Source organism: Lonchura striata, chromosome 7 (genome assembly GCF_050655825.1).
Source record: "Lonchura striata isolate lonStrDom1 chromosome 7, ASM5065582v1, whole genome shotgun sequence".
NCBI lineage: Eukaryota > Metazoa > Chordata > Aves > Passeriformes > Estrildidae > Lonchura > Lonchura striata.
This window is the reverse complement of record NC_140709.1, coordinates 71,764-94,126: the sequence shown is the minus strand read 5'-3', so window position 1 is coordinate 94,126 and position 22,363 is coordinate 71,764. Positions and strand designations below refer to the sequence as shown.

Below are 22,363 nucleotides of genomic sequence, written 5' to 3'. Positions count from 1 at the left end.
TGCGTGAGGCTCTGTGGGCTGCTGGCAAGGCCCAAAGTAAGGAAGGTTGCCCCAGTGTCCGTGCTCATGTCAATAGTTTAATTTATTTGGCTTTTCTAGGAGCAGATGTCGTGGAGGACTTTGTTGCTGTTTTCACTGGCCTCCTGCACTCTCCGAGAGAGCCCCTTTCTCCCTGCTTGACGTTCCAGCTCTGTGACAAAGCTGCTAAGTATCCTCAGCTCTACCAGTTTAACCGATACTATAGACTCTGGATGCCCAAGTAGTCCCAGGAACCTGTGGTATGGAATACCTGAAGTCACTGAATTCTTGAGCCAGTATTCCTATAAAATCCTCACAGTTGACAGAGGTTACATTTCCATCAGGAACAGCGTTTTTATTGAGGAGGTAATTCTGCATCCTTGTTGATCGTGCTGGGGACACACGTTTGCTCCAGGGCTTTTCTCTGATGACACAAGAGGTCTCTGTGGTGTTTGGGAGGCGATACCAGGCCTCAGGGCTCATACAGAGACTCCTCAGCAGGCACAGCAGAGCCTGGTGTGCGCTGTGGCCTCTGTTTACAGTGCCCGGAGTTCCCCCGGGTGGGTGGAGGATCACAGGCCCCTGGGCTGGGTTTGGTGAGTTTTTCTCAGTTCAGCAGTGTGAACACTCCAGATACCCCTGGGGACACTACTGGACAGCTCTGTTCTAGCAGGACTGCACGCCTGTGCTCCCAGAGCTTCAGTTCAGAGCTCATCTCAAACCAAAGGTGGCTGAAGAGACTTTTGTTTCATACTCATCACTGTTTTTCTCTTACGCTTTTTGTTTCGCTTTAAACAGTTTGAAAACCACAAGGAGGTCAGGCCAAGAGCCTTCTGTGGCACCGGATTCTGTATTTGCTACTTTGCTGAAGGGAGCCTGGGAGAGAGGAAGCAGTACCTTCCTGGAAGATGGTGTTCAGACAAAGTGGAGAGACTTGGCTTCCCGGCTCCCCCCACCTGAGCAGCTTTTGTTGGGAGTAAAGCACGTGCTGCTGTACCTTAAACCTACAGTGGAGAACTTCAGCAGATAATACTGTAGTGATGCTTGGTTTACTTTATGGCACAAGTTACAAATGACTCAGCTGCTAAAACTTAGGTTCCAGTGCTGTAGCTCTTTTTCCTCGACTCGCCTCCGAGGGTACGCAGCACCATACAAAACTGCACCTAATTTGTAAACAAATGTCAGTTGTTCTGATTATTGAAGCTGGGCTTTATTCAGTTGTGTGTGCTGTGGCCAGGTCCTTTGTACAAATAGTATACGGAGGGTGGGGAAACCAGAACTGCACATTCCTTGTGATATGTATGGGATTTTGGGGGGGGTTAAATGAAAAGGAGATGCAAAATGAGGGAATTGCTTTTAGATGTAACTATTCTTGTCCTAAAGGAGCCATCAGCTCTGTCCCGAGAGTTGAGTTACAAGTGTGTGTTGAAAGAGCCGCAAGCCTTTAGGGGCTGCAATTTGTGTGCCCTGGAATGAGGTGCCCTGAGGAAATGTGTGAGCCGGAGGGAGCCGAGCTGTGGGAGTGGGCGAATGGAGGCGGGTGCGGGCGGGAATAGCCGAGCGTGGCCGAAAGTGGCCGGGAGGGCCCGTGGAGGCGAGTGGAGCCGAGCTGCGCCGAAGAGGCGAGTGGGGCCGAATGCGGTCGGAAATAGCCGAGCGTGGCCGAAAGTAACCGAAGCTGGCCGAGGAGCCGAGCGTAGCCGAGCGGCTCCGAGTACAGCCGAGGCGAGCCGAGCTTTGCCGAAGAGGCTAATCGAGCCGAATGCGGCCGGAAATAGCCGAGCGTGGCCCAAAGTAGCCGAAGCTGGCCGAGGAGCCGAGTCCAGCCGAACCGAGCCGAGCTCGGCCGAGCGCAGCAGCCCGGGCAGGGCGGGGCGCCGGGGCGGAGCCGGGGCGCTGGGAGGATCCCCTCCTGTCCCTCTCTCTACCGCTCCATCCTCCTCCCCGTATTCCCCTCAGTTACCTCTCTTTCCCCCGTTTCCGTGTCCCCCCCCCAAACTCGGCTCCTTCCTGTCCTGTCCCTGCCCTGCTCCTCCGTTCCATTCCCCCTCTCTCCCTCCTCTGTTCACCGTCCCTCTTCCTCCCCTGCCGGCCTTTCCCTTCCCCGCCCGCTTTCCTCCGCAGCCCGTCCTCCCTCCCCGACCTTTCGCATGCCCCGCTCTCCCTCCTCTCTTCCCGTCGCCCCTTCGCTTCTTTCCCCCGCAGCCGCGGGGCTCGGGGCGCCGGAGAATAAAGCCCCGAGGGCCGGAGCCCGGCGCCCCCCGGGCCTTGCGGGAGTCCCCGCACGGGGCCGGAGGCTCTCGGCGGATCCCCCGCGCCGCTCGGACCCCGCCCCGGCGCTGCCGGACCTGCGGCTCCGCCGGCATCGCGCTGCGAGCGGCCCCCGCTCCGTGCCGTGCCGGCCGTGCCGCGTCCCCGCCGCCTCTGCCGCTCCCTCTTTCTGCCCCTGGCCCGCGACAGCGAGGCGGGGCAGGAGCTTCGAGCCTTCTGGGGGCTGCCCCCCCTTCCTTGTTGCGGCGGAGTCCCTTTCTGGGGGGATGGACGTGTGGGAAGGGCTGGAAGGGAGTGCTGGGCTGCTGTCCGGGGCAGTTGGACTCGTCCTGTGCCTTCTTCGGGAGTCAGGGTTAGGGGCTGAAGACTCGGGCCTCTGATGTCATTTGGGGCACCCCAAGGTCGCTAGGAGAGGGACGCACACTGCGGTGGGGGAGCGGGTGGGTGGCATATGAGAGGGGGGGTCACGCTGGGTGCCGTCCCGCAGAGGGACCCAAAGCTACCCCAAAATTCCCAGGGAGGGGTGTGTGTAGAATACTAAAACCTGGCAAGTGTTTCTTTTTCACAGGTATTGGTAAAGAATAGGAAGCTATGGCTAAACTAATTTGAAAAGAAGCCCTCTCTCGATCCACTCATTTGTACCCAGGAATGTAGGAAACTCTGACTGTGGATGGGCAGTAGTTTTGAAAATCATGCCCTAGCCTTTTTCTCTAGGAACGAACCAAGCGAGTGCCCTGAAACCAGCGGAGCAGCTGCAGGGGCTAAATGGAACAGAAAGGGCTCCCCGGCACCTTTTGCCTCCGTTCTCTGCCATTCCTCAAAACGTGTCGCAGCCCCGGAAGAGGCGTTTGTCATTCCAGCCTGCCAAAATAAAGACCTGTAAAATCCTAGCTCTGCCTTTTGTTTAACGTGTTCTTACTTTCTATTTATGTCATCACAGAAAGCAAGGAAAGAAGAAATGTGACTGGTTCCCACTATTGCTCCATGCAGGCATTTTTAAAGGCTTCTGTACTTCTATCCTCTTTTTCCACTCCAAGCTTCATTTTTCCCCTCCTTTTTCGAGGTCTGCTGCTTTGGGTGTCCCAAGGAGGGCTGGGTTCCTCAGCAGGGGTCTTAGGAGTTGGTGCTGATTCTGCTTTTCCACAGATATATCAAAGTGTGCTACCAAAGTGACTATTTTCTCCAGGGGAAAGCTTTCTCTCAATGACCATCAATGCATGTATGTGTTTTAATCGTGTAACCAGATGGATTAAGAAAAGCTGACACCCGTAGCAGATTTCTGTTGGATCTGTGTCTGTGAGAAGTGCGCTGTGTGCTGGAGAGGGAGAGACGCTGTTGGAGAGTGGCAACAGCGGCAGGTGTGAGCTGTTAGGATGATGGGGGCTCAGAGCAGCCCCAGGTGTGAGCTGAGAGGATGATGAGGAGGGGGCGGCTCCTCCGGGGGCTGATTTAGGGGGTTTTCCTCCCATCGGTTTTGCATGAAGCTGCTGGAGGAGAGGAGTTTATAGGGGGCTCCCGGGGCTATCTCCTGGAAGGACGGTGGGTGCTTCGGACAGGGTCCGGGGGATCACCTGGATACGTGGAGCATTGCTCAAAGGAGGAGCCGAGGGACAAACCTTTGTGCCGAGAAGCAGCAGCCGAGCAGGTGAGCTGGTGCGCTTTTTTAGCCGGGACTTTTCTCCTTTCCCTTGAAATTTCGTCATCCTGAGGTTGAATTGGAGGGGGCAGTCCTGTGGTCCCGCCTTTTAAGGGGTTTGGATTGAGGTAAGAAGCCCCCTTTTGCCATCATTTGAGGCAAGCCGCTTCTTTTCTTCTCTTCTAGGGGACGCAGTTGAAGGGTAGCCTACATTTCTGTGCCCTTGTTGGGGTGAGGTGAGCGCCGGAGCATGGCGTCAGTGTCGGGCCTTCAGAGGAAGGGAGCTGCAGCCGTGGCAGCGCTGGCAGGGCGGGGATCGCGCTGTGCCGCTGCATTCGGGGCGCTTCTTCTGCCCCCGGCCCGGCAGCGAAGGGTGCGGCGCGGAGCCCTGGCGGCAGTGCCGGGGCTGGCCGGGGCGGAAGGGGAGCTGGGCGCGGCTGGGCTGCCGCGGGCCCGCCGGAGCCGCGCCGGTGCGAGCCGTGCGGAGCTTTGGCCGGGCCGGCGGGCGGGGCCGGCGCCGGCCGGTGCCGCCGCTCCGTCCGCTCCGGGCGCGGGGCTCGGGCGCCGCCGGGGCCCCCCGGGCCCGGTGCCGGCCCCGCCGGGCCGGGGGCAGCGGGCGGGGGTCTGCCGGCGCGGCGCCGCCTCTGCCTGCCGGAGGAGCCGCTTTCCTGCCGGAGCCGCGCTGCGCCCGGGGCCGGGAGCGCGGCTCCGCATCTTCCAGCCTCCCTCGCTGCGCTGCTTTTGAGGCGCTCCTGAGGAGCTCCTGGGATCGGTGGCTTTTGATCGGCGTCGCTGTAGGAGAAGGGCCCCGGGCACTTCTTGGTTGTTACGGTTCTTGCTTCGGGTGCTCGTGACAAGGTTTTTTTTTGGGTTGAGTGTTGTTGTTTGATTTCTTTTTGATCGGTTCTTATGTTTTTTAAGGTTGCGTTTCTAAAGGTTTACACTGGTTTTTATGGGTCGTAGCATGGAGTAGAGGGTCGTTTTTCAATTCGGTTGTGGAGGCTTTTATTAGCGCGAGTGCGTAGTGGTTTTTTTGGTGGGCTTGAGGGAGTGCCCTGGAGTTAATCGGTGAGGTTTTCTTTAATATTGATGAATGCATTCTTATTTATTATATTATAGGGGTTTCATTCATTTGGCTTATTTGATTGCCGTGTATGTTTCATTGTTGCAGAGAACTTGGGAGATATTGTTTGTAGTTACATTTCTCTTTTGGCGACGTGTTTATTTCTAGGTGGTTTTTTTGTTTTGAGGCGATTTTTGTTTCTTGAGTTAGGAACTTATTTTGTTGTTGTTAATATGTATTTTTTTGTCGTTTGATGTGTTTGGTTGTTGTTTTTTATTGGTTTTATTTTTGTGAACATGGGCATTTCCATTGTGGATCTCTTTAGGTGTTTATTTTATCTGGGGGGTGAATTTTTTGTTTCTTCGTGGTTCCCTTATTTTTATATCTGTAATTATTTGGTGGGTTTTTTTTAGTTAATTTTATAGAGCATTGGGTTCTCTTTATGAGTTAGTGTAGTGGTAGAATTTTGGTTACTATTTTTTTTAGGATCGTTGGGAGTCTCTTGTATGGTTTGAAGTATGGTAAGTTAGTTGGCTTTTTTTTTTTTTTTTCCTTTATAGTGGTTTTTGTGATTTGCTGTGTGGGTTTCTATAGGGTTTTTTTAAATGTTTGTTTCGTTTTTGTGACGTGATAAGAGCTGCTAATGAAAGGAGTGTAGTGCGGGTTTTTTTGCTGGTAGTTGGTTGGCTGGTGGAGCCTTTCTGAATTTTTTGGACGGTATTGGTGGGAATTTGATGCTGTTTGTTTTGGCATTTTATTTTTAGGAATTAGATTATAACTGCAAAGTTTTAACTATAATTCTAATGAAATAGAACACATGCATAAACATGATAATGGGAATATAAAACTTCAATTTTAAATGTAAATGGAAAACATATAAATGAAACATGTAACATAAATAATGCTGTCCATTACTATTAGGTATAACCTTGTTTGATATGGAGTATTTTATATGTTTATATGCATATAAATATCGATTATAAACATAAATGTCCATATAGAAATGTATAATTAATACATGTGGATATATGAATATTACAAAACAATAGGAATCAATACAGTACCTAATGCATATTTTACTGTATGTGTCTTATTACAACGCATTTCATGTCATAAATACTATATATTGAAATATAGTACCTCACTATGTTGTGATAGAATAGATAAGTACTTGTAAAAATCAAAAATAGAAGTATAGAAATATTTAAATATAATTTAGAATAACGGGGATTTTTATTTTCTATTTGGTATTAGGTAGGGGTTTTATTATTAAAATTATGAATAGAAATAAAATTAGAAGTCTTTGTATAGAAATATATCCTAAATACGTTAAGATCTATATGAAAATTCAAAGGTAAGTAAATATAAATATTAGCAGTGTGTACGAAATAGAATTTAAAAAATAATTTATCTATCTCGCTAACTTATTATATATATATATAAAATATATTTATAAATACATCTATATAAAGTAGAAGTTCAAGTGTGACTATAATGATAAAAAAAAATATTCGAAAATCGTTTAAAGAAAGGGCTTTTTTTGTTTTTATTTGGTTGGAGGCAGGGTTTTAATGGAAAAGAGATGAATATACATTTTAGTTTGATATCATTCTAAATATGGAAATATATAATCAATGTATACAGGTGTATATATAAAAATATAAAATAGAAATTAAAATTAGTATTAGGAAGAGATAGACTATAAATAGCATCATACATCAATCTACATTTAAAATATAAATTTGAATATAAATGCGAAAAATAGAGATACATTTAAATGGAGTTTAAATAAAGGGGGTTTTTTAAAAGATTTTTACTTGGATAGAGGCAGGGTTTTATTTTAAGCAATATAAACCTTTTAGAAATCTAAATCTAACTATAGAAATATGTAAGCAATCTAATAAGATATGTATAAAAAAATAGAATAGGAATAAATGTAAGAAATTATAAAAATACAGTTTTCCATCAGTATCCATTACAAATCCGACTGTGAGTATAAATCTGAAAAATATAAAAACAAACCCTGTTGCAATGCAGTTTAAGAGGAAAGCTTTTTTCTTTCGGTTCCTGTCGGGTCGGAGGCAGGCTTTTTGTTCCGTTCTTTCCCGCGCGGACGCTTTGGGGCGTTCGCTGCCGAGGCCGTGCCGGCGGGGACGGCGCGGTGCTGCCGCCGTGTGGGCAGAGAGCGGTACTGCAGCCCGCGGCCGCCATCTTGGGAGTGGCGTGGCGCGGCCTCGCTTGACCTTCTCGAGAGGGCGCGAAAACGAGGACGTTGAAATTCGAGGACCCGTGTCTGTTTTTTACACTGCCTGAATTACCCGCACGGCCGGCGCCCCCCGACGGGATTTTCCGCGGCGGTTCGGGTGCCGTGCACACGGGCTGTGGGGTCAGCAGCACCGCGAGCGTGCGGGTTTTTGGCGGGAGCCGACAGGCATGGGCAAAAACGCCTTTCTCCGTCAAGGTCCCCACGGGCCGCCATCGTGTCGCGGACCCTCTGGACAAGTGCTGCCGCCTTGTGGGCACAGGGCGGTACTGCAGCCCCCCAGCCGGAGCCCGGCCGAAGCGGCGGGAGGGGCGGGAGCGAGGGGCGAGCGGCGAGCGGGGCGGTGTCTGTGAGTGAGGGGTGGGCTGGAGGCGGCCCCGCGGGCCGAGGGCGGCCGGGGCCGGTGCCGGCGGGCGGCGGAGGCGCGGTCGCAGCGCTCCCGGGCCGCGGCCGAGCGGCATCGGAGCAGGGCTGCGCCGCCTTTCCCGGCCCCGCGCCCCTCTCCAGACGCCGGGAGCGGCCGCGTGCCGGAAAATGCCGCCGGGGCGGCGGAGCGGGGCCCTGGCTCTGCCCGCCCCTCCTGCCGCCCTCCCTGGAATGGTTCGAGGCATTATAGGTTTATTGAGGTAGAAATAATTATCTTGTTGTTACTAATTTAAGGGTTTTTTTTTGTTTGTTTGTTTGGTTTTATCTTCGGTTTTGTTTTGTTTTGGGTTTTTTTTGGGGGGGAACTAGAAAGATACCTTGTGTTCCTGGAATGTTGCATTCTACCTCTGTTGTTTTCCCAGTTAGTCTGGATCCTCTGATTACATTTTTTCCTTCACTTATTAGATGTCGTGGATATGCTGGCTGTTCTGATGGAGGGCAGTGATGGCTTAGATGAAGGAATTGGCTTCTCTTTAAATGAAGACATGATTATCCAAACAGTTCCCTTCAGTGCTGTTGTCCCTGCTGCGTTAGGAGCCAGGAATATGCTGTTGCTTCAGTCTGAAAACAGAACAGGTACAGGGGTTTTTTTTATGTTTTATGTGTAATTTCTAGCAGTGGAGTGAAAGTGGAATAATTTCTACCCTCTTGCAATAATTTTTTACCATTTATCATTTTTTACCTTGAGGCAATTTATTACCTTCCCTGCAAGCAGCAGGAGGTGCAGATTCATGGTGCTTTGTGCTCAAGAGGGGCATTGAAGCTCTGTAGGTGCTTCTGCCCTTTTTCCCTGACCCTAAAGAGAAGGGACACTGTCCCTGCATGGACAGTCTTGGCCTGGAAGTAGTTGGCCTCAGTAACACAGTGTTTTAAGGGCAGAGGAGAGGAGAGGTGTTTCCCGTGCCTGTGGGCAGCTCTTCCCGAGAGCAGGAGAGGGGACTGCATTGTTAAGTAGGAAGTGGATGCGTTTCCCAAAGAAAACCTCAGAAATTAAGCTCCAGGGGCAAATATGGCGAGGTTCTACCACCTCCTTGAGGACATCCTTAAAACCACAGGGGCATCAGCAGGGCTTGGAGCAGGACTGGCCAATCCCAGAGCACCTCACGAAGCCCTCTGTGTGTCTGTGGCAGTCGAGTAGCACCTGGGGTGTGCTGAAAGTCCCAGTTCTGAGAGAAAATTCTGTTTAAACTTGTACACGTTGGCTGGGTGTGTCCCCCCAGTACAGCTCGGTTCTTCTCTGAGGCGGTGCCTGGCAGGGTCTCTCCCTGTTAAGGGCCGGGCGTGTTTTTGGCACAACAAGTGAATGTGGATTATTTGCTTCAGCAAGAGCTGATGATGTCTGGAGGGTTTTTCAGGTACCTCAGCGGCCAGGAGCATGTGTCTAGGTCACTAGGAACACTTTTTGATCTCGTTCAGTTCTTTTCTGCATGAGGCTCTGTGGGCTGCTGGCAAGGCCCAAAGTAAGGAAGGTTGCCCCAGTGTCCGTGCTCATGTCAATAGTTTAATTTATTTGGCTTTTCTAGGAGCAGATGTCGTGGAGGACTTTGTTGCTGTTTTCACTGGCCTCCTGCACTCTCCGAGAGAACCCATTGCTCCCTGCGTGACGTTCCAGCTCTGTGACAAAGATCCCGAGTCCCTGAAAGCTGCTAAGTATCCTCAGCTCTACCAGTTTAACCGATACTATAGGCTCTGGATGCCCAAGCAGTCCCAGGAACCTGTGGTATGGAATCCCTGAAGTCACTGAATTCTTGAGCCAGTATTCCTATAAAATCCTCGCTGTCGACAGAGGTTACATTTCCATCAGTAACAGCATTTTTATTGAGGAGGTAATTCTGCATCCTTGTTGATCGTGCTGGGGACACACGTTTGCTCCAGGGCTTTTCTCTGATGACACAAGAGGTCTCTGTGGTGTTTGGGAGGCGATACCAGGCCTCAGGGCTCATACAGAGACTCCTCAGCAGGCACAGCAGAGCCTGGTGTGCGCTGTGGCCTCTGTTTACAGCGCCCGGAGTTCCCCCGGGTGGGTGGAGGATCACAGGCCCCTGGGCTGGGTTTGGTGAGTTTTTCTCAGCTCAGCAGTGTGAACACTCCAGATGCCCCTGGGGACACTGCTGGGCAGCTCTGTTCTAGCAGGACTGCACGCCTGTGCTCCCAGAGCTTCAGTTCAGAGCTCATCTCAAAACAAAGGTGGCTGAAGAGATTTTTGTTTCATACTCATCACTCTTTTTCTCTTATGCTTTTTGTTTGGCTTTTTAAACAGTTTGAAAACCACAAGGACTTAAGCCAAGGGCCTCCTGTGGCACCGGATTCTGAATTTGCCACTTTGCTGAAGGGAGCCTGGGAGAGAAGAAGCAGTACCTTCCTGGAAGATGGTGTTCAGACAAAGTGGAGAGACTTGGCTTCCCGGCTCCCCCCACCTGAGCAGCTTTTGTTGGGAGTAAAGCACGTGCTGCTGTACCCGAAATCCACAGTAGAGAACTTCAGCAGATAATACTGTAGTTATCCTTGGTTTACTTTATGGCACAAGTTACAGATGACTAGGCTGCTAAAACTTAGGTTCCAGTGCTGTAGCTCTTTTTCCTTGACTCGGCTCCGTGGGTACGCAGCACCATACAACATGCAGTTGCACCTAATTTGTAAAAAAATGTCATTTGTTCTGATTATTGAAGCCAGGCTTTATTCCGTGGAATCCCAGCTGTGTGCTGCCCCAGGGCCTTTGTACAAATAGCGTACGGGGGGGGGGGGGTAGGGGAACCAGAACTTCACATTCCTTGTGGTAGGGATGGGATTTCGGGGGGGGGGGTTAAATAAAAAGGAGATGCAAAATAAGGGAATTGCTTTTACGTGTAACTATTCTTGTCCTAGAGGAGCCATCAGCTCTGTCCCCAGAGCTGAGTTACGAGTGTGTGTGTTGAAAGAGCTGCAAGCCTTTAGGGGCTGCAGTTTGTGTGCCCTGTGCTGAGGTGCCCTGAGGAAATGTGTGAGCCGGAGGGAGCCGGGGCCGGGCGGAGGGAGCCGAGGTGTGGGAATGGGCGAATGGAGGCGGGTGCGGGCGGGACTAGGCGAGCGTGGGCGAAAGCGGCCGAAAGGGGCCGAGGAGGCGAGCGGAGCCGAGCTTTGCCGAGTTCAGCCGAGGCGAGCCGAGCTTTGCCGAAGAGGCGAATGGAGGCGAATGCGGCCGGAAATAGCCGAGCGTGGCCGAAAGTAGCCGAAGCTGGCCGAGGAGCCGAGTCCAGCCGAACGGAGCCGAGCTCTGCCGAGCGCAGCAGCCCGGGCCGGGCGGGGCGCCAGGGCGGGGCCGGGGCGCCGGGAGGATCCCCTCCTGTCCCTCTCTCTCCCGCTCCATGCTCCTGCCCGTATTCAGTTACCTCTCTTTCCCCGTTTCCATGTCCCCCCCAAACCCGGCTCCTTCCTGTCCTGTCCCTGCCCCGCTGCTCCGTTCCATTCCCCCTCTCTCCCTCCTCTGTGCCCCGTCCCTCTTGCTGCCCTGCCGGCCTTTCCCTTCCCCGCCCGCTTTCCTCCGCAGCCCGACCTCCCTCCCCGCCCTTTCGCATGCCCCGCTCTCCCTCCTCTCTTCCCGTCGCCCCTTCGCTTCTTTCCCCCGCAGCCGCGGGGCTCGGGGCGCCGGAGAATAAAGCCCCGAGGGCCGGAGCCCGGCGCCCCCCGGGCCTTGCGGGAGTCCCCGCACGGGGCCGGAGCTCTCGGCGGATCCCCCGCGCCGCTCGGACCCCGCCCCGGCGCTGCCGGACCTGCGGCTCCGCCGGCATCGCGCTGCGAGCGGCCCCCGCTCCGTGCCGTGCCGGCCGTGCCGCGTCCCCGCCGCCTCTGCCGCTCCCTCTTTCTGCCCCTGGCCCGCGACAGCGAGGCGGGGCAGGAGCTTCGAGCCTTCTGGGGGCTGCCCCCCCTTCCTTGTTGCGGCGGAGTCCCTTTCTGGGGGGATGGAGGCGTGGGAAGGGCTGGAAGGGAGTGCTGGGCTGCTGTCCGGGGCAGTTGGACTCGTCCTGTGCCTTCTTCGGGGGTCAGGGTTAGGGGCTGAAGCCTCGGGCCTCTGATGGCATTTGGGGCACCCCAAGGTCGCTAGGAGAGGGACACACACTGCGGTGGAGGAGCGGGTGGGTGGCGAATGAGGGGAGGGGGTCACGCTGGGTGCCGTCCCGCAGAGGGACCCAAAGCTGCCCCAAAATTCCCTGGGAGGGGTGTGTGTAGAATACTAAAACCGGGCAAGTGTTTCGTTTTCACAGCTATTGGTAAAGAATAGGAAGCTATGGCTAACCTCATTTGGAAAGAAGCCCTCTCTCGACCACTCATTTGTACCCAGGAATGTAGGAAACTCTGACTGTGGATGGGCAGTAGTTTTGAAAATCATGCCCTAGCCTTTTTCTCTAGGAACGAACCAAGCAAGTGCCCTGAAACCAGCGGTGCAGCTGCAGGGGCTGAAGGGAACAGAAAGGGCTCCCGGCACCTTTTGCCTCCGTTCTCTGCCATTCCCCCAAACGTGTCGCAGTCCCGGAAGAGGCGTTTGTCATGCAGCCTGCCAAAATAAAGACCTGTAAAATCCTAGCTCTGCCTTTTGTTTAACGTGTTTTTACTTTCTATTTATGTCATCACAGAAAGCAAGGAAAGAATAAATATGTCTGGTTCCCACTATTGCTCCGTGCAGGCATTTTTAAAGGCTGCTGTACTTCTGTCCTCTTTTTCCACTCCAAGCTTGACTTTTCCCCTCCTTTTTCGAGGTCTGCTGCTTTGGGTGTCCCAAGCAGGGCTGGGTTCCTCGGCAGGGGTCTTAGGAGTCGGTGCTGATTCTGCTTTTTCCGAAGGTGTAGCAAAGTGTGCCAGCAAAAGGACTGTTTTCTCCAGGGGAAAGCTTTCTTTCAATCACCATCAGTGCATGTATGTGTTTTAATTGTGTAACCAGGTGGATTAAGAAAAGCCGACAGCCGTAGCAGATTTCTGTTGAATCTGTATCTGTGAGAAGTGGGCTGTGTGCTGGAGACGGAGAGACGCTTTTGGAGAGTGGAAACAGCGGCAGGTGTGAGCTGTTAGGATGATGAGGGCTCAGAGCAGGCCCCAAGTGTGAGCTGTGAGGATGATGAGGAGGGCTCAGAGCAGCCCCAGGTGTGAGTTATTAGGATGATGAGGGCTCAGACCAGCCACAGGTGTGAGTTGTTAAGATGATGAGGGCTCAGAGCAGCCACAGGTGTGAGCTGAGAGGATGATGAGGAGGGGGCGGCTCCTCCGGCGGCTGATTTAGGGGGTTTTCCTCCCATCGGTTTTGCACAAAGCTGCTGGAGAAGCGGAGTTTATGAGGGGCTCCCGGGGCTGTCTCCTGGAAGGATGGTGAGTGCTTTGGACAGGGTCCGGGGGATCACCTGGATTCGTGGAGCATTGCTCAAAGGAGGAGCCGAGGGACAAACCTTTGTGCCGAGAAGCAGCAGCCGAGCAGGTGAGCTGGTGCGCTTTTTTAGCCGGGACTTTTCTCCTTTCCCTTGAAATTTCGTCATCCTGAGGTTGAATTGGAGGGGGCAGTCCTGTGGTCCCGCCTTTTAAGGGGTTTGGATTGAGGTAAGAAGCCCCCTTTTGCCATCATTTGAGGCAAGCCGCTTCTTTTCTGCTCTTCTAGGGGACGTAGTTGAAGGGGATCCCACATTTCTTTTCCCTTGTTGGAGGGAGGTGAGCGCCGGAGCGTGGCGTCAGTGTCGGGCCTTCAGAGGAAGGGAGCTGCAGCCGTGGCAGCGCTGGCAGGGCGGGGATCGCGCTGTGCCGCTGCATTCGGGGCGCTTCTTCTGCCCCCGGCCCGGCAGCGAAGGGTCCGGCGCGGAGCCCTGCCGGCAGTGCCGGGGCTGGCCGGGGCGGAAGGGGAGCTGGGTGCGGCTGGGCTGCCGCGGGCCCGCCGGAGCCGCGCCGGTGCGAGCCGTGCGGAGCCGAGCGGAGCTTTGGCCGGGCCGGCGGGCGGGGGAGGCGGCGCGGGCGGGGCCGGTGCCGGCCGGTGCCGCCGCTCCGTCCGCTCCGGGCGCGGGGCTCGGGCGCCGCCGGGGCCCCCCGGGCCCGGTGCCGGCCCCGCCGGGCCGGGGGCAGCGGGCGGGGGTCTGCCGGCGCGGCGCCGCCTCTGCCTGCCGGAGGAGCCGCTTTCCTGCCGGAGCCGCGCTGCGCCCGGGGCCGGGAGCGCGGCTTCGCATCTTCCAGCCTCCCTCGCTGCGCTGGTTTTGAGGCGCTCCTGAGGAGTTTATTGGGTCGTAGTTGGTGTATGAGAAGGGTCACGGTGTACTTGTTGGTTGTTACGGTTCTTGGTTCAGGTGCTGTGACAAGGGTTTTTTTGGATTGAGTTTGTTGTTGGATTTTTTTTTTTTTTGTGCGATATGTTGGATTTTTTTTTTTCGTTGTTTTTATATTATAAAAATATAATTGTTGTTATCTTCTTAAAGGATTTTTTTTTAAGGTTTACAATAGTTTTTATGGGTCGTAGCATGAAGTACAGGGTTGGTTTTTAATTAGGTTGTGGTGGCTTTTATTAGCGCGAGTATGTAGTGTTAGTTTTAGTGGGTTTGAGGTAGTGTCCTGTAGTGAATTAGTGAGGGTTTTTTTTTAAATGTTGAGTATTGCTTTTTTAAAAATTCTCTTATAGAGCTTTTATTCATTTGGTTTCTTTAATTGTCGTGGATGTTATATTGTTACCGGTAATTTGGGAGTTATCGTTTATGGTTACATTTATCTTTTGGTGACGTGTTTATTTCTTGGTGGTATTTGTATTTTGATGGATTGAGGCATTATGGGTTTATTGAGTTAGGAGTAATTTTTTTGGTTGTTAATTTCAGTTTATTTATTTGAGTTTTTGTTTTAGTTTGATGTATTTGTTGGTTGCTTTTTATTAGTGTTTTTTTTTAGGAACTTGTGTATTTATACGGTGGATTTTTTAGGTAGTTTTTTATTTGGGTGCTTTTTATTGTCTAGTGGTTTAGATTTTTTTAATATCGTTTATTACTTTGGTTTTTAAAGATAACTTAGCAGAGTACTGGTTACTCTTTGAGTTAGTGTAGAGATCTGGTTTTCATTTTTAGTAGCTTTCAGGGTCTCTTGTATGGTTTGAAGTTTAGTATGTTGGTTGGACTTCTTTTTCTAGGGGGTTTTGTGATTTGTGGGTTTCTATAGGGCTATTTTTTATTTTTGTTTCATTTTTGTGATGTGCCTCACTAACAACTGGTAGTAAAAAGAGTAGTTTGGGGTTTTTTTTGCTGGTAGTTGGTTCTATGGTGGTGTATTTTTAGTTTCTGTTGTTTGTTTTTGGGTTTCTTTTGTTAGAGATTAAAGTTTTTATTTTGGGGTTAATTTGTAATTATTTTTAAGGTTTTAGGGTGATTGAGATTTTTTATATGGATGTCCTGTATGATAACAGTTAATTTATTTGCTTTATGTGGCATTGATGGCAGGGTAGAGGACATTTTTGTCTGTGTTTTATTGTTTGTTTCTGAGGTGGTTTGGCATTTTCTTATAGGTTGGGGTTCTTTTTGTTGGCTCATGGAGCCATTCTGGCTGTTTTTGATGAAATTGGTGGGAATTTGATGTTTCTTTTGTTATTTTATTTTTAGGAATTGGATCTTTTCAGTAGGCTTTTTGATATTCCTTTTTTTTTTTTTTTTGGTGGTGTAATAGTCTTTTAGAAGAATTTGGATGATTTTAAAAAATATTTTTGTTATACTTTTCATCTAATGTTGTTGGATTATTACAGATGTTTTGGAGTTTTATTTTTTTAAGTTTCATTTGGATGAATTTATGCTAGATGGTAGGATTGTGTTTTTATTTTTGGGGTAGTTGGTTGTAGGTGTATTGTATGTTTTTCAAGTGAAGGTAAATTGAGGTTTGTATTCAGTTGTTAGAGGAATGGAGAAAAATATTGGTAATGTTAACAGTGGTGTGTTATTTTGTGGTTTTTGATTTATAGTAAGTCTGGTACAGTAGTGTTTAATGGTGGCGTTATTTAAGGTATGATAGTTTATAGTTAATTCTTATTTGTTTTAGATTTGTGTGTAGGTTAGAGGAGGTTGTTGAAGGGTGAGTGGGTTTTGTAGATTAATTTTAGTGTTTCAGTTTATAGAGCATTTTTTGGATGGGAGTTACGGTATTTTGGGTTGTTTGGTATTGCTGGTGATGTATTGTTGAAGTCGTAAGGGGTATTTGTTGTTTTTTTTTCAAGAAGGTTTATTGTAGATAGTTTTAGATAGTTGTGGTGGGTTGCTTAATTGTTTTATGTTTTTTGGCTTTTTAGTAGTTGTTTGAAATATGTTAGAGTTTTTTGGGTTTATTGAAATACTTGATTTTGAGGAAGTTCCTGTTTAGAATGTATGATTTTTTTTTTGCTTAAAATAAAAATTTTATATTTTATTTTTAGTGAGGTTTATTTTTTTTTTTCTTTTCTTACTGCTATATTTTGTGATATTTGTGTTAGGTTAGTAATAGGAATAGCTTTACTCTTATACGTTGAAATGAGAGTAGTGTGTAATGCGTACTGGTGTTCATAAAAGTTTAATATTTTTATGGTTCTGATGTGTTAGGTTAATGAATTTATAAAGTTTACAAGACTTTTTTTTTTTTTATTTCGATACAGGCAGGGTTATCTTAGTTTCAAGGATTTTTTGGCATAGATTAAGAGGTCTTATTGAGGGGATAGGACAGGGTGTCTCTGTCAATCTATTTGGATACTGGGTAAATAAAATTAATATTTTGGTAGAATTTTTGGATTTTGTTAGTTTATTTATTTATGAATTTGTGTGCCTGCAGTTGTAGTGTCTCTCAGTATCCATTCATGTTTGTGTGTGTTAGGCAGTCCACATGTGTACCAGCGAGTCCCCCCTGCAAGCGGCCGCAGAGCCGCTCCTTCGCTCTCCTGGGAATTCGGGGAGCGGCACACGGCTCTGCGACGAAGCCTTGATCTTTGTCACTTGAAGGTGGCACCAGGGAGCCTCAGGAGCAGACGAGGAGTTGCTGTAAGTCGGGGAACTACTAGTGAGGGGGACCAGGGTCCACTCGAGTTTTGGGAACGCCACCTCACCTCGCCTGCTCTTCAGCCAGGCAGACCCTGCCAGGAGAGCGTGGGTGAAGCGTGTGGCCCGAGGAGCCCGGCGTTCTCAGGAGAATAATGGTGAGCAGCAGGATTGCTGGGTTTTGTCCATTGTGCAGCTAAGATCATGCAGTGATGCTTGGTGTTCTCGATTGTAGCTGAGCACGGGACCACAGCCCGGTGACCATTGGACATTCCCCGCAGGCGAGGCAGCCTCCATTGGCACGCGATGTGGATTCTCATCCCCAGATGCCTGAGAGATAAGTTGAGTGCTCAGGCCCACAGTGGGGGTGAAAGCGGGGTGCTCTCATCCCCAGATGCCTGAGAGATAACTATAGGGGTCAGGCCCACATTGGGGGTGAAAGTGGGGTGCTGGGAGGGCCTTATGAATGAGCTTTGGGGGCAGGGATGTGCAAGAAGCATCTCCTAAGGCCATCTAAAGGCAAAAAGTGTCTGTTTTGATCACAGTGCTGAGGTGCTCAGGGCAGAGCAGTTGCGGTGTGTGTCCTGTCACTTGTCTCTGGTGCACTGTGTGTTCTTTGGGTCTCTCGGTCCTTTCTTCTCCTCAAAAGCTCTCTCTCCCTTTCCTGTGTCACGGATGTCTGCACGTATTTTTCCTGGAGCTGTTCTGCCCTGCTGCATAGCCTGTAACAACACAAGTCCTGGGGACTTGAAATTGGCAGTGCAGGGTGTAGTTGGGCTCTAGATTGTATGGGGAGATTGGCTTAATATGTTTAGTTGTGTTAAGTTGTCCTGCAGCCGTTTGACACCAGTCCTAACTTTCTTTCAGATGCTGACAGTTCAAATCTGTGGCCAAGGGCCCCAGTCCTGGGTCAGGGTTTTCCCATGAGCAGGTCAGTCATTTTTTGCATTTGCAGGGGATGCTTGAATGGTGTCTTTGTCACAGCGGTGTTCTTTGCCTTTATTTTCAGGAGGTCCAGGCAGATAGCAGCAGTCAAGGCCAAGTGAGCCAGGTGAGCAGTGGGCCAAAGCAGTTGTTTGTGCTCAGGTTTCAGGTTTTGGAGCAATTGTATGTATCTGTTCTTGTTTGTGTGTTTAGGGAATCCACCCAGAGTATGCCAAGCCCCTGTCACCAACAGCTGATGGCCTGGATTTCCTGTGCTTGTGAGCCCTCTGGATGTATTTTAGGACTCTGAGATGAAGCCTTGAAATTTTGTATTTCACGATGGCATCCAGGGAGCCTTTGGCAATGGCTGAGGAGTTGCGGTGAGTTGCCGAGGTAGGGAGGGGGAGCCAAGGTCCACTCGTGTTTCAGCAATGCCGAGTCACTTTGTCTCTTCTTAACCCAGGCAGACCCTGCGATGACGGTGGCAGCCTCCGAGCCTGGCCAAAGTGCGTGGCCCGAGCATTCTTAGGAGAACGGTGAGTAGCAGGATTGCTGGGTTTTGTCCATTGTGCAGCTAAGATCATGCAGTGATGTTTGGTGTTCTCGATTGTAGCTGAGCACGGGACCACAGCCCGGTGACCATTGGACATTCCCCGCAGGCGAGGCAGCCTCCATTGGCACGCGATGTGGATTCTCATCCCCAGATGCCTGAGAGATAAATTGAGTGCTCAGGCCCACAGTGGGGGTGAAAGCGGGGTGCTCTCATCCCCAGATGCCTGAGAGATAAGTTGAGGGCTCAGGCCCAAATTGGGGGTGAAAGTGGGGTGCTGGGAGGGCCTTATGAATGAGCTTTGGGGGCAGGGATGTGCAAGAAGCATCTCCTAAGGCCATCTAAAGGCAAAAAGTGTCTGTTTTGATCACAGTGCTGAGGTGCTCAGGGCAGAGCAGTTGCGGTGTGTGTCCTGTCACTTGTCTCTGGTGCACTGTGTGTTCTTTGGGTCTCTCGGTCCTTTCTTCTCCTCAAAAGCTCCCTCTCCCTTTCCTGTGTCACGGATGTCTGCACGTATTTTTCCTGGAGCTGTTCTGCCCTGCTGCATAGCCTGTAACAACACAAGTCCTGGGGACTTGAAATTGGCAGTGCAGGGTGTAGTTGGGCTCTAGATTGTATGGGGAGATTGGCTTAATATGTTTAGTTGTGTTAAGTTGTCCTGCAGCCGTTTGACACCAGTCCTAACTTTCTTTCAGATGCTGACAGTTCAAATCTGTGGCCAAGGGCCCCAGTCCTGGGTCAGGGTTTTCCCATGAGCAGGTCAGTCATTTTTTGCATTTGCAGGGGATGCTTGAAGGGTGTCTTTGTCACAGCGGTGTTCTTTGCCTTTATTTTCAGGAGGTCCAGGCAGATAGCAGCAGTCAAGGCCAAGTGTGCCAGGTGAGCAGTGGGCCAAAGCAGTTGTTTGTGCTCAGGTTTCAGGTTTTGGAGCAATTGTATGTATCTGTTCTTGTTTGTGTGTTTAGGGAATCCACCCAGAGTATGCCAAGCCCCTGTCACCAACAGCTGATGGCCTGGATTTCCTGTGCTTGTGAGCTCTCTGGATGTATTTTAGGACTCTGAGATGAAGCCTTGAAATTTTGTATTTCACGATGGCATCCAGGGAGCCTTTGGCAATGGCTGAGGAGTTGCGGTGAGTTGCCGAGGTAGGGAGGGGGAGCCAAGGTCCACTCGTGTTTCAGCAATGCCGAGTCACTTTGTCTCTTCTTAACCCAGGCAGACCCTGCGATGACGGTGGCAGCCTCCGAGCCTGGCCAAAGTGCGTGGCCCGAGCATTCTTAGGAGAACGGTGAGTAGCAGGATTGCTGGGTTTTGTCCATTGTGCAGCTAAGATCATGCAGTGATGTTTGGTGTTCTCGATTGTAGCTGAGCGCGGGACCACAGCCCGGTGACCATTGGACATTCCCCGCAGGCGAGGCAGCCTCCATTGGCACGCGATGTGGATTCTCATCCCCAGATGCCTGAGAGATAAGTTGAGGGCTCAGGCCCACAGTGGGGATGAAAGCGGGGTGCTTTCATCCCCAGATGGCTGAGAGATAAGTTGAGGGCTCAGGCCCACATTGGGGGTGAAAGTGGGGTGCTGGGAGGGCCTTATGAATGAGCTTTGGGGGCAGGGATGTGCAAGAAGCATCTCCTAAGGCCATCTAAAGGCAAAAAGTGTCTGTTTTGATCACAGTGCTGAGGTGCTCAGGGCAGAGCAGTTGCGGTGTGTGTCCTGTCACTTGTCTCTGGTGCACTGTGTGTTCTTTGGGTCTCTCGGTCCTTTCTTCTCCTCAAAAGCTCTCTCTCCCTGTCCTGTGTGGTGGATGTCTGTACGTATTTTTCCTGGAGCTGTTCCGCCCTGCTGCATAGCCTGTAACAACACAAGTCCTGGGGACTTGAAATTGGCAGTGCAGGGTGTAGTTGGGCTCTAGATTGTATGGGGAGATTGGCTTAATATGTTTAGTCGTGTTAAGTTGTCCTGCAGCCGTTTGACACTAGTCCTAACTTTCTTTCAGATGCTGACAGTTCAAATCTGTGGCCAAGGGCCCCAGTCCTGGGTGAGGGTTTTCCCATGAGCAGGTCAGTCATTTTTTGCATTTGCAGGGGATGCTTGAATGGTGTCTTTGTCACAGCGGTGTTCTTTGCCTTTATTTTCAGGAGGTCCAGGCAGATAGCAGCAGTCAAGGCCAAGTGTGCCAGGTGAGCAGTGGGCCAAAGCAGTTGTTTGTGCTCAGGTTTCAGGTTTTGGAGCAATTGTATGTATCTGTTCTTGTTTGTGTGTTTAGGGAATCCACCCAGAGTATGCCAAGCCCCTGTCACCAACAGCTGATGGCCTGGATTTCCTGTGCTTGTGAGCCCTCTGGATGTATTTTAGGACTCTGAGATGAAGCCTTGAAATTTTGTATTTCGAGATGGCATCCAGGGAGCCTTTGGCAATGGCTGAGGAGTTGCGGTGAGTTACCGAGGTAGGGAGGGGGAGCCAAGGTCCACTCGTGTTTCAGCAATGCCGAGTCACTTTGTCTCTTCTTAACCCAGGCAGACCCTGCGATGACGGTGGCAGCCTCCGAGCCTGGCCAAAGTGCGTGGCCCGAGCATTCTTAGGAGAACGGTGAGTAGCAGGATTGCTGGGTTTTGTCCATTGTGCAGCTAAGATCATGCAGTGATGTTTGGTGTTCTCGATTGTAGCTGAGCGCGGGACCACAGCCCGGTGACCATTGGACATTCCCCGCAGGCGAGGCAGCCTCCATTGGCACGCGATGTGGATTCTCATCCCCAGATGCCTGAGAGATAAGTTGAGTGCTCAGGCCCACAGTGGGGATGAAAGCGGGGTGCTTTCATCCCCAGATGGCTGAGAGATAAGTTGAGGGCTCAGGCCCACATTGGGGGTGAAAGTGGGGTGCTGGGAGGGCCTTATGAATGAGCTTTGGGGGCAGGGATGTGCAAGAAGCATCTCCTAAGGCCATCTAAAGGCAAAAAGTGTCTGTTTTGATCACAGTGCTGAGGTGCTCAGGGCAGAGCAGTTGCGGTGTGTGTCCTGTCACTTGTCTCTGGTGCACTGTGTGTTCTTTGGGTCTCTCGGTCCTTTCTTCTCCTCAAAAGCTCTCTCTCCCTGTCCTGTGTCGTGGATGTCTGCACGTATTTTTCCTGGAGCTGTTCTGCCCTGCTGCATAGCCTGTAACAACACAAGTCCTGGGGACTTGAAATTGGCAGTGCAGTGTGTAGTTGGGCTCTAGATTGTATGGGGAGATTGGCTTAATATGTTTAGTTGTGTTAAGTTGTCCTGCAGCCGTTTGACACCAGTCCTAACTTTCTTTCAGATGCTGACAGTTCAAATCTGTGGCCAAGGGCCCCAGTCCTGGGTCAGGGTTTTCCCATGAGCCGGTCTGTGGGATGAGTATTCCTCTTCAACACAGGTTAGTCATTTTTTGCATTTGCAGGGGATGCTTGAATGGTGTCTTTGTCACAGCGGTGTTCTTTGCCTTTATTTTCAGGAGGTCCAGGCAGATAGCAGCAGTCAAGGCCAAGTGTGCCAGGTGAGCAGTGGGCCAAAGCAGTTGTTTGTGCTCAGGTTTCAGGTTTTGGAGCAATTGTATGTATCTGTTCTTGTTTGTGTGTTTAGGGAATCCACCCAGAGTATGCCAAGCCCCTGTCACCAACAGCTGATGGCCTGGATTTCCTGTGCTTGTGAGCCCTCTGGATGTATTTTAGGACTCTGAGATGAAGCCTTGAAATTTTGTATTTCACGATGGCATCCAGGGAGCCTTTGGCAATGGCTGAGGAGTTGCGGTGAGTTGCCGAGGTAGGGAGGGGGAGCCAAGGTCCACTCGTGTTTCAGCCATGTCGAATCACTTTGTCTCTTCTTAACCCAGGCAGACCCTGCGATGACGGTGGCAGCCTCCGAGCCTGGCCAAAGTGCGTGGCCCGAGCATTCTTAGGAGAACGGTGAGTAGCAGGATTGCTGGGTTTTGTCCATTGTGCAGCTAAGATCATGCAGTGATGTTTGGTGTTCTCGATTGTAGCTGAGCACGGGACCACAGCCCGGTGACCATTGGACATTCCCCGCAGGCGAGGCAGCCTCCATTGGCACGCGATGTGGATTCTCATCCCCAGATGCCTGAGAGATAAGTTGAGTGCTCAGGCCCACAGTGGGGATGAAAGCGGGGTGCTTTCATCCCCAGATGGCTGAGAGATAAGTTGAGGGCTCAGGCCCACATTGGGGGTGAAAGTGGGGTGCTGGGAGGGCCTTATGAATGAG

At 50.8% G+C, this 22,363-nt stretch overlaps 2 protein-coding genes and 1 long non-coding RNA gene across 13 annotated transcripts in view; all 3 read left to right on the top strand.

Moving 5' to 3' along the window:
• Positions 1-4,563: 4,563 nt before the first annotated feature.
• LOC144246674 (nucleolar pre-ribosomal-associated protein 1-like) lies at positions 4,564-10,511 on the top strand. The gene is made up of 4 exons (XM_085584747.1): positions 4,564-4,747; positions 8,083-8,253; positions 9,201-9,503; positions 9,938-10,511. The coding sequence occupies exons 2-3, from the start codon at positions 8,094-8,096 to the stop codon at positions 9,410-9,412; spliced, it is 372 nt and encodes a 123-aa protein (XP_085440873.1). The 5' UTR covers positions 4,564-4,747; positions 8,083-8,093; the 3' UTR covers positions 9,413-9,503; positions 9,938-10,511.
• Positions 10,512-13,835: 3,324 nt separating this feature from the next.
• On the top strand, positions 13,836-18,297 carry LOC146766841 (uncharacterized). Its single transcript, XR_014956649.1, has 6 exons — positions 13,836-16,993; positions 17,520-17,583; positions 17,662-17,703; positions 17,790-17,956; positions 18,040-18,112; positions 18,190-18,297. It is a non-coding gene; the product is annotated as an uncharacterized LOC146766841 (long non-coding RNA).
• Positions 18,298-18,336: 39 nt separating this feature from the next.
• The window catches only part of LOC146766840 (uncharacterized), a 66,671-nt gene continuing 62,644 nt past the window's right edge, over positions 18,337-22,363 (top strand). For 5 of the 11 annotated variants that reach the window (XR_014956647.1, XR_014956641.1, XR_014956642.1 and 2 more), the window contains exons 1-16: positions 18,337-18,363; positions 18,822-18,885; positions 18,964-19,005; positions 19,092-19,258; positions 19,342-19,414; positions 19,492-19,597; positions 20,124-20,187; positions 20,266-20,307; positions 20,394-20,560; positions 20,644-20,716; positions 20,794-20,899; positions 21,426-21,521; positions 21,600-21,641; positions 21,728-21,894; positions 21,978-22,050; positions 22,128-22,233. The gene's annotated coding sequence lies outside the window, so the exon portion shown is untranslated. The remainder of the gene's footprint in view (positions 18,364-18,821; positions 18,886-18,963; positions 19,006-19,091; positions 19,259-19,341; positions 19,415-19,491; positions 19,598-20,123; positions 20,188-20,265; positions 20,308-20,393; positions 20,561-20,643; positions 20,717-20,793; positions 20,900-21,425; positions 21,522-21,599; positions 21,642-21,727; positions 21,895-21,977; positions 22,051-22,127; positions 22,234-22,363) is intronic. The other 6 variants (XR_014956640.1, XR_014956639.1, XR_014956646.1 and 3 more) reach the window with 6 other exon arrangements.